The sequence below is a fragment of the Colias philodice genome, chromosome 26 (genome assembly GCF_061535455.1).
Source record: "Colias philodice isolate Cphi_HAF_F1 chromosome 26, ilColPhil1 Martin Lab GWU primary, whole genome shotgun sequence".
Classification (NCBI taxonomy): Eukaryota; Metazoa; Arthropoda; class Insecta; order Lepidoptera; family Pieridae; genus Colias; species Colias philodice.
Window position 1 is genome coordinate 9,445,520 of NC_143111.1, and position 18,171 is coordinate 9,463,690.

Consider the following 18,171-nt stretch of genomic DNA (forward strand, 5'->3'; position numbering starts at 1 on the left):
ATTTAGTTTCATGTGCCTGAAATATAGGCCATGTTTTCCGTTGAGCTTTTTTATGAAACTGGGTCTGTAATTCATAATAGGATATATTTCTTTGATTATTTAACTTTTGATGACTTTTAAATGACCTTATTCATAATAATTGTCCAAACTAGAGGATTTATCCTCCCAAAGTATAACACATAATTTTAAAGAATATAAACCTATTCACATCGTTCTTATATATAAGTATTATAGTATAATTTAAATAAAATATTTTTTTCGTAATTTTACGCAACAAAATTTTGTAGTAAAAACGAAAAAACCTTGTGCGGACAGGAATAGATGTAATTCATATAATCTACCTTAACTCATTTCTCATTATAAACAATCTTTTTTTTCTTACAAAAACGGGACCACTATAAAATTTTGTAGATAAGATATACAAATATCTGTATAATTAAATTCTTTGAAATTTAAAAGTCCTTTTATCAGTCTCAAACCCACTACCTACGAATGTAGTCAACACTTCTAACCATTGAGCGAATATTTCCTATCTTATAAATTAAAAAAAATATATGTTTGTCCCGCAAACCTAAATATCGTTCATTCGATTGCGATGAAACTTATAATGTTAAATAGGCCAAATTTCGGTCGATGGTTAAACCATGTAACACTTAAAAAAAACGCAGTAAATGCCGCGGGTAACACTTAGTCATAAATTCCAATAAGAAATTTTATGTATTGTCCGTAGAAATTTATAATAATCTTAAATAAACATGAAATTTATAATTAATACTAATCTTATCTATATTCTATACGCAAAAAATATTTTACGAATTAATTAACTACTAACGTCAAAATAAAATATGTTTTATATTGTCCGCCATTTTCACTCAAATTCGTTTACAATTACGGTAACAAAATATTAATTATAACTTATTAATTAATTTAATCTTTTGAAACGTAGAAAAATATAACCAGAGTTTTGTTGAAAACGCCTTAGAAATTTAATTTTTATTTTAAATTGTGCACCTGTCTTAATAGTAAACACTTATATTGTAAACAGTTATATATAGTCCGGGATACATCGCCCATTTTTGCAAGTGATTACTATCAAGCTAATTTTTCGTGAGTAGCTTTATTTTGATGAGATGCCCAATAATTTCATGTACGAAACTCTCGATTGTGGTAGCTACCAGAGGAAACAAGGATAAAATATTTTGATTTGATGGTTCTCAAATATTAATTACTAACTGAATGTTTTTTTTGTTCAATCTCAAGATAATTATCTAAATTATTCGAAAAAATATTTGTCCTACAAAATCTATGGTTTGATCAAAGAGTCCCCCTTTCCAATGTGTATCGATAACGAAGTCATCATAAATGATTACTAACCAGCTGATTTTTTTATTTTCACTTATTTAATACTTATATAATTCAACAGACATATTGTCCTACAAATTGCGTAATAAATATTTGAGAACCGTCAAATCAAAAATTTTTATCCTTGTTACCTCTGTAAGCTACCACAATCGAGAGTTTCGTACATGAAATTATTGGGCATCTCATCAAAATAAAGCTACTCACGAAAAATTAGCTTGATAGTAATCACTTGCAAAAATGGGCGATGTATCCCGGACTAACAGTAAAGCCTCCTAATGAAGCATAATATATAATTTATTTCACTGGTCGATTTAATATATTATTGACCATACTTAAACCTAAGACTTAACACGAGTTTAAATTTTAAACCTACAACATCAATATATGTAGTAACATAGCCAATTGATTATGTAATCTTAAAATTACTATATCCTTAAAAGATTTTTTTTTTTTACTGAAGAATAGAAATAAATAATTTCCACAAACAAATTTTGCCTTTACGCTCTTTACGTAAGAGTGCATATTCAATGTAACATACATATATATCTTAATTATATATTATTTAGAATCGTCTTTATATATATAAGAACCCTATAGAAATAGTAACATTTAAGATGACATTTTATCTTTAAGGACTTATGACCTAAATAAATAGTTAAATTGGTATAGCAAGTAAATTTGCTACAGCAGTATAGGTACTGCCCGTAAATAGATACTTATATTATTTCTTATGTATATACTATATACTATATAGTATGTCATGATGTGAATGTCATTCTGACTGTACTCAATATAATTAAGTAATACTTTAAATATAGATATGGCAGTATTATAAACTTAAGATAGGTTTAATTGCGGCTTTAATCTAAGTAATAATTCAGAAATTAAAGACTTAAAATTATTTAACGTGAAGCATATACTTGATTCGACTGTTTCAACTTCGAGTTGAATATAGTGAATTAATCGAATTTTGTAACTGTAGTCTTTAATTTGTAAATACCATCCAGTATATACTAAACTAAATATACTCAATAAACTCATAAATTTTCAAATAAAAAAAACACTATTTTGAAATTTATACAACAAAAAATATAACTTTGCAAATGGCAGAAATAACTACGAGTGTAGAAACATACGTCTTTGTATTTCAACTAAGGTATACATAAAGAAAAAAACTTTTTTTCTATATCCCCCCCCCCCCGTTCATATACAACCCCCCCTTTACAGCAGCGACTTGTACTGCACTAGATAGTGTTCCTCTTCAGATAAAGTGCTTGTGAGATAATCGTCATCCTCCTGGTGGATGCTTTGACGGAGACGACGTACAGCCATGTCCCGGGCTTTCTTTCTGTTCATACAAATTTTATTTGAATAAATAAACATAAAAATAAAATATAAATATTTCGGACAATAGGCTATTTGACAAGGTTTTGAAAACTGTCTCAAATTATTAAGATACGTTTATAGAGCACACAAAACACATGTTTCTTAATTTTTTGTAGTTATTCATTGAGAAAATGGAAAATAAAAACATGATATTCAAATACGCCGCCAAAACACAATTTTGAAGAATATGGCGTCTCGCGACCATGGTGACGTCACAGCGGCGTAAACATCAACTTGCTCCTAGTACTTATTGTTCGTTTTTGTTTTAATTATAGTATAATTAAGTTAATCTGTTTAAAAACCAGAAAATGAGTTCTTATAGGTGGTGTGTAGTTCCTGGATGCAGAAATACAACTATTAAAACCCCTGACAAACTATTTATATGTGCTCCAAAAGATATAAAAATGCGTAGAAAGTGGTTGCAGTTAGCTCGCAGAAATGCAAGTGATATTAGATATATCAATTAAAACAGTTATATTTTTTTGTGAAGACCACTTCGATGTAAGTATGGTGTTGAATACCTAGTAGGCAGTTTATTTTATTTGCAATACTATAGTATAAATGATAAATCGTCTCATTACTTACCTGCTTGAGGTAAGATAATGATATATATAAATTTATGATGACGTGTTTGTATTGATATTGAAAATAATCAATACAAACACGTCAATCCTATAAACTGGATGGCTGAAATGAAAAACAAAGCACTTAATCTAAAAAATGTATACTTCATAATTATTGTGATTCATGTTTGTAGGTACAATTAACTAAAAAGGTAATGAATGACGATTGAAATATTAACTTACGTAGCTGTTTTCACATTTCTCAATAATTGAGGAGCGTAAAAATCTTGGTTGTTTTTAAAGAACATGCCAACCAATATAGCGTCCACTTTAGGTACATTTGTAGAAATGCTTTTTCAAAATTCGGTTCCATGACAAACAAAAATAACACATAAAGAACAAAACTGATTACAGACACCTTGAATCACAAGAAATAAGTTATACAAGAAACAAAACCAAAAGCGAAATTCAGCAACGACGTGAGTAAACGTTGGGATCACTTGTTATTTACGCCGCTGTGACGTCATGGCAGATGCAGCCAATCATGGATGTTTTCGGTCACGTGGTAATTTTAAAAAATATGATGTTTTTTCTCGACGATTTATAAATAAATAAGTTATTATTTATATATTTTATTAATTTAAATCGCTTCAAAAACCTTATATATATATGGATTACACAAAAAAGTAATTTATTTTTTATACTGTCAAATAGCCTATTCTGACACAAGGCACGATCTGATCCCATAATAAGCTTTCGCTTGTTTTATGGAAACCAGATGGCTGATAAACATACACATATAATATAATTTTAAATAAATAGGTACTTATATAGATAATTAACACCCAGACACAGAGCAGACATCTATGTTTATCACACAAATATTTTCCCCGGGTGGGAATCGAACCCACGACCTCTGGTTTGGAAGTCAGGGTCACTACCAACCGAACCAACCGGTCAGTCGATTGCTGACTATGATAAGTTCAGTAAACACGGAGTCCACAAGCGGGATCTAGTTCAGCTTGTGACATGTATTGAGATTGTAACTAAAAAGTTTTGTAAAATGCCATTTTCAAATTGTTACCGGTGTACAAGATTATAAGTGGATTGTTACACACGGTGTATAAGGTATGAGTGGACTGTTACACACGGTGTATAAGGATATAAGTGGACTGTTACACACGGTGTATAAGGTTATAAGTGGCCTGTTACACACGGTGTATAAGGTTATAAGTGGACTGTTACACACGGTGTATAAGGTTATAAGTGGATTGTTACAAACGGTGTATAAGGTTATGTGGACTGTTACACACGGTGTATAAGGTTATAAGTGGCCTGTTACACACGGTGTATAAGGTTATAAGTGGACTGTTACACACGGTGTATAAGGTTATAAGTGGATTGTTACAAACGGTGTATAAGGTTATAAGTGGCCTGTTACACACGGTGTATAAGGTTATAAGTGGACTGTTACAAACGGTGTATAAGGTTATAAGTGGCCTGTTACACACGGTGTATAAGGTTATAAGTGGCCTGTTACACACGGTGTATAAGGTTATAAGTGGACTGTTACACACGGTGTATAAGGTTATCAGTGGACTGTTACACACGGTGTATAAGGTTATAAGTGGCCTGTTACACACGGTGTATAAGGTTATAAGTGGACTGTAACACACGGTGTATAAGGTTATCAGTGGACTGTTACACACGGTGTACAAGATTATAAGTGGACGTTGTATGGATATCGGGGAAGGGTTAATTGTCTGAGTTCTAATTCAAAACCCAATATGGTATAGATAGAAAAGAGAGCTTTTAAAGACATGGATATATCTTTAAAATGTGAATTCAATGTCGATATAAAAACTAGGAGCAGATACACGTTAGGAAAGCTGTATGTTACTATTAAAATAGTTTAAATTCAAATAAAGTCTAAATTGATTTATAATATGACACACGTGTTGAGAAGATTGTTAAACATTTTTTTTTCAACTTTTTTTTACAAAAATATCCATATTTGCATATTATGTAGTAAAACTTACTTCCTTAACCTCTCCTCTTTCTTCTGCCGCTTGCGGTTGACGCCAGAGCTGGTGGAAGGGTTCGGGGGTTCAACTGGAAACACAATTATTGCTTAAATGCATCTGTTACTTATTAACATAATATGTTACGATCTGGGTGATTAAAGTTGCATTGGTACCAATTTTTATTAATGAATACTACACGTCAAGTAGTTTTTGTAATAAATCCCAACAAATGATGAAATAAACTTCTTTCGTTTCTCGTTATAATACAAGAAGACAAATATATATATTCTAAATTTAATACTCAGTTATTATTAAAGATTACAAACATAAAAAGTTAAAACTGTGTCTTGGAAGTCAGTATATTTCCTATAATTTTAACAGTTTAACAATTTTGAAATTCTTGTAGACATTAGAACAACTTAATTTATATCTACCTTCCACATTACAAGCGGCGGCGGGGTTCATAGGCATAAGTATGTCGAGTGCAGCTCGCACATCGTTGCCCGTCGAATGGAGAGCACCCAACGCTTGCTCTAGTGTGAAGCCCATTGATTGTAACTGGAATATTATATTATATCACTAGCGGTCCGCCCCGGCTTCGCCCGTGGTACATATGAAAAATAGATGTTGGCCGATTCTCAGACTTACCCGATATGCACAGAAAATTTCATGAGAATCGGTCCACCCGTTTCGGAGGAGTATGCAGACTAATATTGTGACACGAGAATTTTATACATATATAAGATTATAGTAAGAAGGGTTATAATGTTACTAATAAGTATCGATGTCATATAGGAAGAGAAAATGGTTTGCAATGTAGCATGAAACAAATAAAAGGCGAAACAATAGCAAGTATATATTATAAAAAATAATGACATAATGCAAGAGCATTTCAAATTATCACCAAAAGATCGTGTGCTAGGCGTTAAAATTATAACTAAAATGTTACACACGGTATACATTACTGTAGATGGTATGTTACACACGGTATATAAGATTGTAGGTGGAATATTACACACGGTATGTAAGATTATAAGTGTATTGTTACAAATGGAACATAAGATTATAAGTGGATTGTTACACGCGGTATGTAAGATTATAAGTCGAATGTTACACGCGGTATGCAAGATTAGAAGTGAAATGTTACACACGGTAAATAATATAGCCGAATGACGTAATTAAATGTGTCTTACCTCATCAACCAGTGCTTGATCAATATTCAACGACGCATAAGATGGCGTCGCATCATCCATGTCACTGTCATCCAACTGAAAAGTAATTCGTTATTAATAATTAAACTCTGAATGGAATAATATCAGGTATGAATTAATTATATGATATAATAATTTATATTATTCAGTACATTACAACTTTATCATCTTTTTATAGAAAGCTAAGCAATCGTACAAACACTTTCGCATTTATGATATTCGAAACCATATTTATTATTGAAATGAAACTTCTTTATCGGGGTTGGACAAAAATTTAGTGTAACATTTTTGCGTTACGCCGTACGCGTGACATTTTTGCGGTACGCCATACTCGTGACATTTTTAAGGTCATAAAGAAGTTTCACACGTATCACTTCTGACACGTGGTCTCAGCACACACGCTCCTTTTTATAATTTATACTATGTATTGTTTTACTTTGTATGTTGTGCTTTGTATGTCCGCCCCGGCTTTGTATGTTATACTTGACACTTTGTATGTTATACTTTGTAAGTTATACTTTGTATTACTATACTTTGTGTGTTATACTTTGTATAGCTATACTTTGTATTGTTACACTTTGTATGTTACACTTTGTATGTTATACTTTGTGATGTTGACTTTGGTTCCTATTCTCGTTCGCATGGACTCACCAGCTCAGGCTGCTCCTGTATGACGCGCACAGCATCAGCGACGCTGTTATTGGCGTTGCGCAGCGCCAGCACGGCCAGCTCGCGCGGGAAGCCCATCGCCTGCAGGCTCTCTACTAGCCGCTTGTTTACCGGACTGCCGTCTGCGCACACGCCGAGCAGGCGCTGCTCCCTATAATAAAATAAAAAAATTGACTGGTGTCATGGGACATCCGGATGGAACGAAGTTATTTTCGATTAATTAGTTAGGAGAGAGAAACAGACAGACGCAGACGCGCGGCCTACTATAGGAAAAAGTGTCGTTACAACTTTACGTCTTCATTTTTTCCGTTTAGCCCCCTTTCGCGACGCGCGATTAGGAACTTCGTTCCAAAAAAACTTGAAAAAAAAATAATATAAATTACACAATACCAGTCTCACACTTATTTATATGTACTGAAAATGTGTACACTTATTTATGTAACTGATGTAAGAAAATAAACTCTTTTTTTATTTTTTTATTTTATTTTACCTTCGCGAGTTGAATATTGTATTCTGGCTATAATTCTGCTATTCAATTGGAGTGTTTTATGTGTGTGCACATAATATGTACGTGTATAACAAAAGCCTGTTGCATTGTTTCGTGTGTGTGTGTGTATGTATACATATTTATAGTGTGAACTTTGTTTTCTGCCACGTATGTTTGTGTGTGCCTGAACGCGAAAACGAACGTTTGTGTAACGTGTATCTAAACAAATGTGTGTGTATACACACCTCTCCTCCCTATGCTGTATCCTGGCTCTATCCCTTTGCGCACGTGCGTCATCGAGATGCGCCTGCGCACGCGGCAGGTCCCCCGCGCAGGCTCGCAGCGCACTGCACGCTTGCCCACGGGACCAGCCTAGCTCCATTAGTGTTTGGACTGATGCGTCGTCAACCTGCAATTCAACAAAGATATATAGATCCGGCTCGAAGGACCAGTATACTCAATAGGTCATCAATATATGCAAATAATTTGCATGATTGCATAATTATTTTCACTAAGTAATGACTTTGAGTGAAAATAATAAATACGGAACATAAAAATATAAATATACGGAAGATGAAAATGGAGGATTGTCGCGTAAGAACCACAGGACAGTTTTTTGGATTATGTGATATACGCAGTTACATATTTTGTAAAATTAAATTATTGTAACACTGAAATGATTTAAAAGAGCAACTACGGAGTTTCTTGCCGGTTCTTCTCGTAAATGTTAAAAATATTATGTAATGACGATTCAAAAGTAGAAGAAATATAATTGAATAAATATTTTTGAGTTTGAGTTCAAAGAGCGTGTGTGCCGAGCACACGTATCAGAAGTGAAACTTCTTTGACAAGATACCAAAATCGCCGCCTTACTCCATGATGTGACGGTATTGCTATGACGCGACCTTGAAATTTTACTCTCAACACGCCTAAAGAAGTTTTACTTCAAAAATACTCACTCGCAAGTCTGTGAGTTCCTTCTCCGCTTTGAGGAGTAGTTCAGCAGCGCGATCTCTCTTGTTCTGGTGATAGGCCACAATGCCTTGCAGAAGATACAGCCGCATGAACAGGACACGCTCATTCGCTAAAAATAATACATTATCAAATGGATATTTCCTTCCCTGAAAAGTGAACTGAATGTTTTTAATCATTAATCTAATCAGGGACAAAAAGTGCTTTCAGTTTTTGAAAATTTGACTTAAATACATGCATATAAAGTTGTTTCTATTTTTGTCTAAATTGACCAGATAGCTTCAAAGCTTAGATTATAAAAAATTAACACTGGCAATTTTTTGTGAATATATTATCAGCTTATAGTTATGTTTATCTTTGAATTACTCAATATTCCACTCAATATTTAAGTTAAAAATTTAAAAATTCCCTGCATCTAAATGAGATGATACAATTATTTCGTATCTCACCATCAGTCCCCTTCAACTCGATAAGCCTCCGATGGTCCTCTCCATATGTGGCTTTGAAAGACACTTCAGCTTTTGCAAGCCGTTCTGCTGCATCATTGGCCGCTTGCAGGCTCTGCAGACAGAGGTAGCACCACGCTATGTCAAGTTGGAGTACTGCGTAATTGTCTACAGTGTTCAGGATTTGGGCACGGCACTCGCTAGAAAGAAATATGTATGGGTAAAAATATATAGGAAACTTTATTTAAAGAAAATTTTTTTAGAAAATAATTATTTAATAATCTATTTAACCCATTGAGCCCCGAACGGCCCGATCGGTCCACGACATAATAGATTTCTATTGTGTCTGTGATTCCGGGGCCTGAGTTATTAAAAGGAATAACATTCGCCGAACAAAGCTGGAAACACACACATTACAAAATTTCACTCATAAAGTATTAAAATGTTCGAACTACAAAATTTCGGACAGCACAATGTCTGAGTATAACAGTTGTATGATAAAGGACATACCTGCAGTTAACACTTTTCCTCTTAGGGCTGATTTTTCAATCCTTGGTTAAAACTTATTCGTCGAATAATGTATAAAACTACCATTTTAAAAACGTATTCTAATTGCCCGTATTTGACAGTATACGTGACATTTTAATATTATCGTGTAATATTTTATTGGACGGATAGGGCGTATTCAGAAAGAAAGCTTGAAACTTATAAGCGCTTATAAGCGCTTATCGGCGCTTATAAGCGCTGGTAACCCGCGCAGGAAAATATATGAACATGCGCTTATAAGCGCTGATCGGCGCCGACAAGTTTGTTGAAACTTGTTGGAACTTGTCGGCGCCGATCAGCGCTTATAAGCGCATGTTCATATATTTTCCTGCGCGGGTTACCAGCGCTTATAAGCGCCGATAAGCGCTTATAAGCGCTTATAAGTTTCAAGCTTTCTTTCTGAATACGCCCATAAGTTTTATCCAAGCATTGAAAAATCAACCCTTATTTCTTTATACTTGAATTTTGATATTTTATAAAATAGTAAATACCATTGCTTTACACAAATAAACAAAATGCAAAAAATCCATTCAATGTAGAATAAAATTATAATACCACAACTGCCGATCAGCTTCCAGCAGTAACACCAATGCTAATGAATAGTCTCGTTTCTTGATACAAGTGCGTCCTCTCTCGTGCAGCGCCAGGCCCACAAAGAGAGACCTACGTTCTGATTTTGGTAGATCTATCGACTTTCCCGTTTGGTCTTCTAGCTGTTAAACGAAATAAATTTAAGGATTAGTAATTTGTTCTTTTTAAGGGTTAACTGATAATTATCGATTAATTATTAGTTTTATTTTGTTTCCACTAGGCTATTTATTTCCATGATAAAGTTTTAAGAATTTCACACTATTTAAAATATGTATAATAATACTGTTTTGAAATTTTTTGTTTAAATTAACACAAACAATTACTATAAAAGATAGTTTTAATAGTTTCCTTATTACAAGAAAATAAAAAGAATCTTAATATGTACATAATACCTTGAAATATTTTGTGTATGATGATCAGTTGCCAGGAAATAAAAACACTATAAATGGTCATTAAACTATTCATAACTTACGTAATACATTAATAGCTTAGAAATTTGTAGTTTAATATAGCCATTGGTACATTATTGAGCCAATATTTATATTCTTTTGTAAGATTTTTACAAATAATCTGTGTATTTGATTTCTAAAAAAAATTTTTTTTTCAGCTTTTCCCACTATAAAAGACAATCCTTATTTGAATCATCAACATAAGCAGTTCATTTTTAAACTGGTTGTTACCATTTTACAAGAGATGGTGGACGATAGCAAACCCTATAAATAAATTTATAAATAATATCAATGCAAATACACAATCATAATCAAATCTTGAGCCAAAGGGTAGCAATCACCATAAAATAACAACTCACTTTATTTTAGATGAGCGTTAAAAATTATAACTTACATTCATATATTCATCCTCCTCGATGAGCTCATCCATACACTCCGACAGAAGTGTGGCGTCTTCCAAAGTGCCCTTCACCTGCATGTACATATCGTCTTCTTTTCTTGCTTCCTCGGGAGTTTCTGTAATACGCAACAAGTTTTATTTTAAGGAATAAAAGAAGGGAAGGAAAAGCGCTCCTGTGTGATTTACTAGCTGATCTGGAGAATAGGCTGTGTAATTCTCTATTGTACATACTTTTAAATGTTTTAATAAATAGTTACATAGATAAGCAATAAATTTTTTTAAATTAAAATTTACAAATTTGCTAAAACAAGCAATTTATATGAATAACTTTATGAAGAGTTTTATTCACTTTAAACTTTGTTACTAAAAGACATATAAACACACTAGCTGTTGCGTGCGGTTTCACCCGCGTGGCTCGCTCCGGTTGGTCTAACACCGAAAGAATTTTTCAAATCAGACCAGTAGTTCCCGAGATTAGCGCGTTCAAAGAACACAAACAAACTCTTCAACTTTATAATATTAGTATAGATGTACACTTGTAGAATTACAATAAAAATTCAACAAATATACAAGTTGAACGTATTAAAATATACATTATTTCTTACCTGTCATTATCAACGCCATCAGTTGTATCCCATTCTTGACGCCCTGCTCTTCTAAACGTAAGTCAGGTTTGATTAGCTTGCCGTTGAATATTAATTTCAATCTGTAATAAAAGCAATTGGATGCATAGCTGTCTTGCAAACAAAGAGTGATTTATATCAAACCGTAGAGTTCAACTTAACTCTTCAATTCCCATGTCTAAGATAATAGCAATTTTGCATTTCTCTTTTACTGAAATAGTTTAGATACATCTGGCGAAGACAAAAACAAAGAAAAAAAAAATTAATTCTACCCCCCATTTTTTTTATGAGGGTGTCACCTACAGGTGACACTGGGCATTGTTTTAACTTAGGACTCTAAAGGACTAACGAGGTTTTTCTTTTTTTGGTAGGAATAAAATATCGATTTTTATTATAATAATATTTATTTATGAACAAGTAGAAAAATAATACATAACTTATTTTTTGTGGAACATGTACCAACACTTTAGAAGTAAAACGATATTGCACTTGGTGCACATTTTTCTAGTGCGTTGGTAATAGTACCTGCATCTTCGCTGTGAGCAATCGACTGCCGAGTGGTCGTCCACAGTTCCAGCACTCCTCACTTCTGTGGGCACTCTCATTTGTGCTGAAACGCCCCAGGCAGAATTATGGATGCCACATTCCGTTGGAAATCGTAGTAGGTCCAGTTAGTTTCCATCAGCCATGCATTTTGGCAAGCTGCTTCTTTGCCAAAACCCATTTTTTATCCACAAATCCAATGTGATCTACTTTTATGATAGGATCCAGTCCGTGTTAGTTGGATACGATGGTAACGATGCTGTTGTCATGTCACTTGGCGGTAATAATTTCATCAGAAGCATTCTAATATCTTTTTTCTTCGGTATTTCGACTTGTTCTTCCTCGTCATGTACACAATGTTCTCCAGAGACGGAAGTTCTATTTTGACAGTATACTTGTGACCAAAGCATGCGACTAAAAAATGAAAAATACTAGCGTCATTTTCGTCTCCACTATCTTCTTCAGTCACCACACCATCATCAGGAGGAAATAAAATAATATCGTCTGGGTCTTCTCCGGCGTGCAACTCCTCGGCAATCTCATCTAACGTCAACCTGTAATACGTAAACAAGCTCTAAAACAATATCACCACATAGCAATAAGACAAAATATAAACAACAGTCTTTTTATTACTTACAATGAATTCGGAATAATAAAGTTATTATAATGCCCAGTGTCACCTCCAGGTGACACGGCATATTTTCAGTGCTGTAGTGAAGATGCTATTAGTTATTTTTAGCATAAAATATATTTATATTGTAGCTAATACATTCATTTACTATATATAATAAGAAAAAAAACAATACTTACTGTCGGGACATTTTTATATCACTTTATACTTCAAGGAATCACACAAACTCTGAATACTTCAAGTACGCGCGAAACAACTAAACAAATTTGATAAATATCATAAGGTTAGATTTGCCAGAAAAAAAACATGAATAGTTCAACTACTAAGCTTTGCTACAAACGTGGTAGAATTAAAAAATAAATTTTCATGTGGTAGAAAAAAAATATTAAACTACTGTCACCTACAGGTGACACTGGGAATTGAAGGGTTAAGCAATGATGTAATAGCATACTCATCAATATGATAATTTTAATTCATTTAAAATTGTATCAAAATGATAATTAAACTTATAAAATTTGGTAAAAACTTTTATCACAGAAAATTGTTATATTAAATAAGTAAAGATCTTGCTTTGTATGGTTGAAAAGGAACAACTCAAATCGGAAAGAGGCTATTTTTTATTATATCCAAGGCAAAAAATGCAGAGCTTAGGCGAGCTACTAGTAAGGAAAAAACTGTACTTTGTAGGTTCGATGCCCAGAACAGCAGCAACAGTGTCAACCAGCTCCGATCCCATCACATCGAGCTTCTTCATCACTTTAATCATTCCCTTGTCACCCTTTCCAGTTGCTTTTACCCTAAGGGTAGCACAACCAGTCTCCTTATACTCCTCATTAGCTTTGGACCTCTCTACCGAGTGCTGTTGTAACTCTAGGAGCCCTTCACGGACGATACTCTCGTCCAATGATAGTTCAGAAGCCAGTTTGCTTGATAGCTCCTAAAATTTTCATATAAGAATAAAAATTTTAAGCACTGAAAATATTTGCAGCATTGAATAACAATGATCTATTTTTCAATTGATACAATAGTCATATGTAAATTGGAAACAATAGAAAGAATGCTACAGACCTGAAAGCTTTGTGAAATTTCTCCATCAACCGAAATGTACGGCGGCTCCCAAAGCTTGATTTTGCCATCGTTAAGTTTGGCCCGCAGCTTTATCAACAAATCCTCGTGCTCCAGATTTGCTTCCATTGTAGTCTTGTTTACGTCTTGGAAAGATATAATACGGGAGATGAGTTGCAAAATATCAAAATATTATTTTTCATTCACAACAAAGTACAAATCAATAAAATTTCGGCTTAATACTGCCAATGTCACTGTCAAGTGTCAGGACTCAGGACGTCAGATTTTTTTTTTCTTTTATATGTGGCAATGGGCAATGTCTTTTTGCCAGTGTCAACTTAAAAATAAAACGGGTGCACACTGTTAAACATCTCACTTTCCTTTATACTTTAAAATAAAATTTGCTGGTACTATACTATAAGATTTAATCATTCGATTCAATTCAACAATTACTCTTTAACTAAGAAATGTACCTTTTTATTTCTATTTTTTTTATTATGAATGTAGCATAATCCTTCTTCAGGCTGATTATCATAAAACCTGCAATTACATTAAGCATTTTATATTCTAATAAGCTGAAGATTACTTTGGTCGCTGCCTTTATATACATTTTTTTAAATTGTAGCGAACGGAAAAAAGTTTTAAGATAAAATCTTACTCACCGCAAAATATGGTAAATTGTATAGGTACTAACATAAAAAATATGTTCTGCAAAACGAGTAGCATTGCGTGAGAAATTATTAAAGTCTAGTGATACTAGTTAATGTAAATGAGATATTCTAAGGCTAAGTTCAATGGCAAGAATAGCTGGTACGGTCACACGTAATATTATAATATGTAATACTTATGTACATGAATTCATAATATCTACCCAATTTTAATCGTTAGATACCTACTTAATTATACTGTTCCCGTAGGAATGTACACTCGCGTGCCAAAATATTTTGTAAACTTAGTTTACAACTCCAATAAATTATTGCTTAAAATTTTTACAGCTCTTACACGACATCGAAATGTTTTATTTGTGTAACGTTTTATGTATCTTGTGTAGGTACTCATAATATCAACTATGATTTCCTATATTCTCACTTCTACTCACAAGCTAGGTATTCGTAATGTTGTCAGAGTGTGCTAAGTGCTTATCATAGATAAATAATATTATCTGACATAGGTAGGTACTGAAAGTACCAGCTAAGTAGTAAGTAGTGCTACCTAGTTCTTACTGTAGCTAAAGCTCTCTTAGGAAAATAAACATATTATTATGATTAAAATTATTACTAACTACGTTATTACCTCTTTATTTACTGTGCAATGCCATTAATTTCACGCACCTTATTTTTATTAGCTAATTAAAAAACTGTAATAAAACAGCTTAAATTTGTTTATACATATGGTGGAATTGTTTAAAAAACATGATTAGCGCTGCGATAATTGCAAGTAAGTATCTCCTATTTTAAACAAAACTTTTTAAACAATTTTCTTACTGTACCCATATCAATTTTCTATTTCACATTACAGCATTTTTTATATTTCTTCAAATGAGCCAATCATACATTTTGTTAACTGCAAACATGGATGACATCCAGGAGCTCGCGCAGCAGCTGTCCAGGTCACCCGTGGCTGAAGACCTGCATCGCATCTGGAGACGGGCCTCGCAGCAGTTCCAGCAGGAGTTGAGGAGACCATCGCGACAGCGTAATACCTATTAGTTTATAAGTAAAACTTAAAGAAATAGACATAATAGCTTACACTTCTATAATATTATGGCGAAGAATAAAGTAACTTGGGCTGGGAATGAATTTGCAAAATCGGTTGAGTAATGAGTAGTTTTTAAGTTTATCGTTTGTAAAAATCCTTATATTTATCGAATAAAAACCTAATTTATTTTGTTACTATCTGCGCTCTGCGGTTTCACCCGCGTGGCTCCGCTTCTGTTGGTCTTAGCGTGATGATATAGCCTATAGCCTTCCTCTATTAATGGGCTATCCAACACCCAAATAATTTTTCAAATCGGATCAGTAGTTCCTGAGATTAGCGCATTCAAACAAACAAACAAACTCTTCAACTTTATAATATTAGTATAGATTTATGTACATATAATTGTGTAAAGCAGAACTATAAGTAGGTGCCTATTTCATTAAATAATACTTATACATAGTGTAGTTTACAATTAATATCAATATAAAAAAAAGAACAACTGATTTATTTACTTCTTCATTTTAGGCGTCAGACACAGAAACAGCGAGTACGACGGTCGTCGATCTAACGTCGACGACGAATTGGTCGCATGGGCGAAAAATGCCAGCGTCTATTTAAAAACTTTCAAGCGGATGTTGGATAAAATGTAATAGCAATTTTGAAGCACTATTTTTGTCATAAAATTCATAATTGATTAAATTACAGACAATTTAAATCATTAGTTTTACTTGCAATCCTGTAACTGTAAAAGCTGCAAAAGCTAAACATATTTTGGACAGACATTTCCATAACCTCTCTATGTGGGAACAATTGAAATAGGCCAGGACAAGTTTAGTTCTTGTTAGGTCATCTTAATGTATACTACAGAATGAAAGAAAGGCGAATATTTTTTATTAAAATATATTATTTACTAGCTTCAGCCCGCGACTCCGTCCGCGCGGATGTCGGTCTTCGCGTGGATGGTTTATTTCTCCATTTTGAGTAACTCTGACAATGACATCTTATAAATATCTATTGGACCCAAATACGGCTAGGCCTATAATAATACGCAACGTGTGTTCGCGGTTCTACAGAACAACGTCTATAATTAATAAAACTGAAAAATTAAGATTAAGTAATTTTTTTCTACGTATTTTTCCAGGATAAAAAGTATCCTATTTTACGCCCAGGATAATAAGGTATAATTATACCAAGTTTTATCGAAATCGAACCGTTAGTTTTCACGTGATGCCTTCACATACAGACAGACAGACAGACAGACAGACAGACAAAAAATTTTTTAATCACATATTTGGGTTTGGTATCGATCCAGTAACACCCCCTGGTATTTATTTTTTCAATATTTTCAATGTACAGAATTGACCCTTCTACAGATTTATTATAATAAATAATAATAATAAATAAATAAAATATATGTATAGATTAGAAGCTTTTCACATTATTAGGTAGGTACCTATTATACGCTACACAATTATGTTTAATAACTATCGGATTAACAAGGTATTATAGTATAATAACATTATGTTTGATCAAATCTAGTTGGTATTATGAGATTCGTGGTGAATTCCTGGAATCACCGTTTATACAATATTGAATTATACAAGTGAATTAAATGCTATTGAATCTATGGACCTTAATGAATAAGAAAGAATACATGTCATATAAACTTTATCTATTTTATGCTATAGACTTCATCACACGTCCTACACAGTAGAATGATGTAGAAAAGGGTCATAATATTAGGTAAAAGGCATCCTAGATTTTTCTGGCTTACTCTACTCTTTCTCCTCTACTCGACTTTCAATATTTTCCGGCATGATAATAATTTATGATTTGTTTATTCTTTCATTTTGGCTCTAAAAATAGCATACACAATAGCCTATCCTTCTGTGAGTAGTAGATTGTAATTCTATATTTTGTCTGTAATATAATACATGTTGACAAAACACAAACAAAACTATTAAAAAAGTAAGTTTATCCATTGTTGAGTTTTTGTTCTGAAAGTTAGTTTTAGTTCGGATTAGACGGCAGTATGTAGAAGTTATTCCAGGATTGTGAAGTTTTATAATGTGATATCTGGTCTCTGGAGATTATTATTTAGAATATAGATACCTATAATAACACAGTGATATTAATTATATCAGTGAAATAATGCAATTTAAGCCCAATTTTTGTCGCACGATATCTTTGTCTAAACAATAATGCAAGAACAATAATTGATGAACTTATGCCACTTGAAGCTAAAAGCGTGAATTTTATAAAACAAAACAATTAATATGTAAGTAACTCTTAACAACTATATTACAAGTTGTGTTTTAGCATAAGAAATCCACCTTTTTCAAAAATTTTCAAAATTTATTTGTGGTTATTTTCGGTTATTTTGATAAAACAACGAAATATACTCTTTAGAATGTTGAGCTTTAACACATAGGTACTTATAACAAACTAGCTTTCCGCCCGCGGCTTCGCCCGCGTTTTCAAAGAAAAACCCGTTCCCGTAGGATT

General features: G+C 33.0%; 2 protein-coding genes across 2 annotated transcripts; one reads left to right on the forward strand and one right to left on the reverse strand.

Moving 5' to 3' along the window:
• Positions 1-2,562: 2,562 nt before the first annotated feature.
• LOC149477099 (NEDD8 ultimate buster 1-like) lies at positions 2,563-14,217 on the reverse strand. Its single transcript, XM_089711552.1, has 13 exons — positions 13,972-14,217; positions 13,584-13,840; positions 11,712-11,812; positions 11,101-11,222; positions 10,222-10,379; positions 9,124-9,320; positions 8,662-8,786; positions 7,948-8,111; positions 7,198-7,366; positions 6,529-6,603; positions 5,770-5,893; positions 5,351-5,423; positions 2,563-2,710 (listed from the first exon to the last, which is right to left on the reverse strand). The coding sequence occupies exons 1-13, from the start codon at positions 14,095-14,097 to the stop codon at positions 2,584-2,586; spliced, it is 1,818 nt and encodes a 605-aa protein (XP_089567678.1). The 5' UTR covers positions 14,098-14,217; the 3' UTR covers positions 2,563-2,583.
• Positions 14,218-15,083: 866 nt separating this feature from the next.
• On the forward strand, positions 15,084-16,375 carry LOC149477100 (uncharacterized). The gene is made up of 3 exons (XM_089711304.1): positions 15,084-15,405; positions 15,487-15,663; positions 16,192-16,375. Exons 1-3 carry the CDS (start codon positions 15,381-15,383, stop codon positions 16,314-16,316), a joined length of 327 nt encoding a protein of 108 aa, XP_089567430.1. The 5' UTR covers positions 15,084-15,380; the 3' UTR covers positions 16,317-16,375.
• Positions 16,376-18,171: the final 1,796 nt, after the last annotated feature.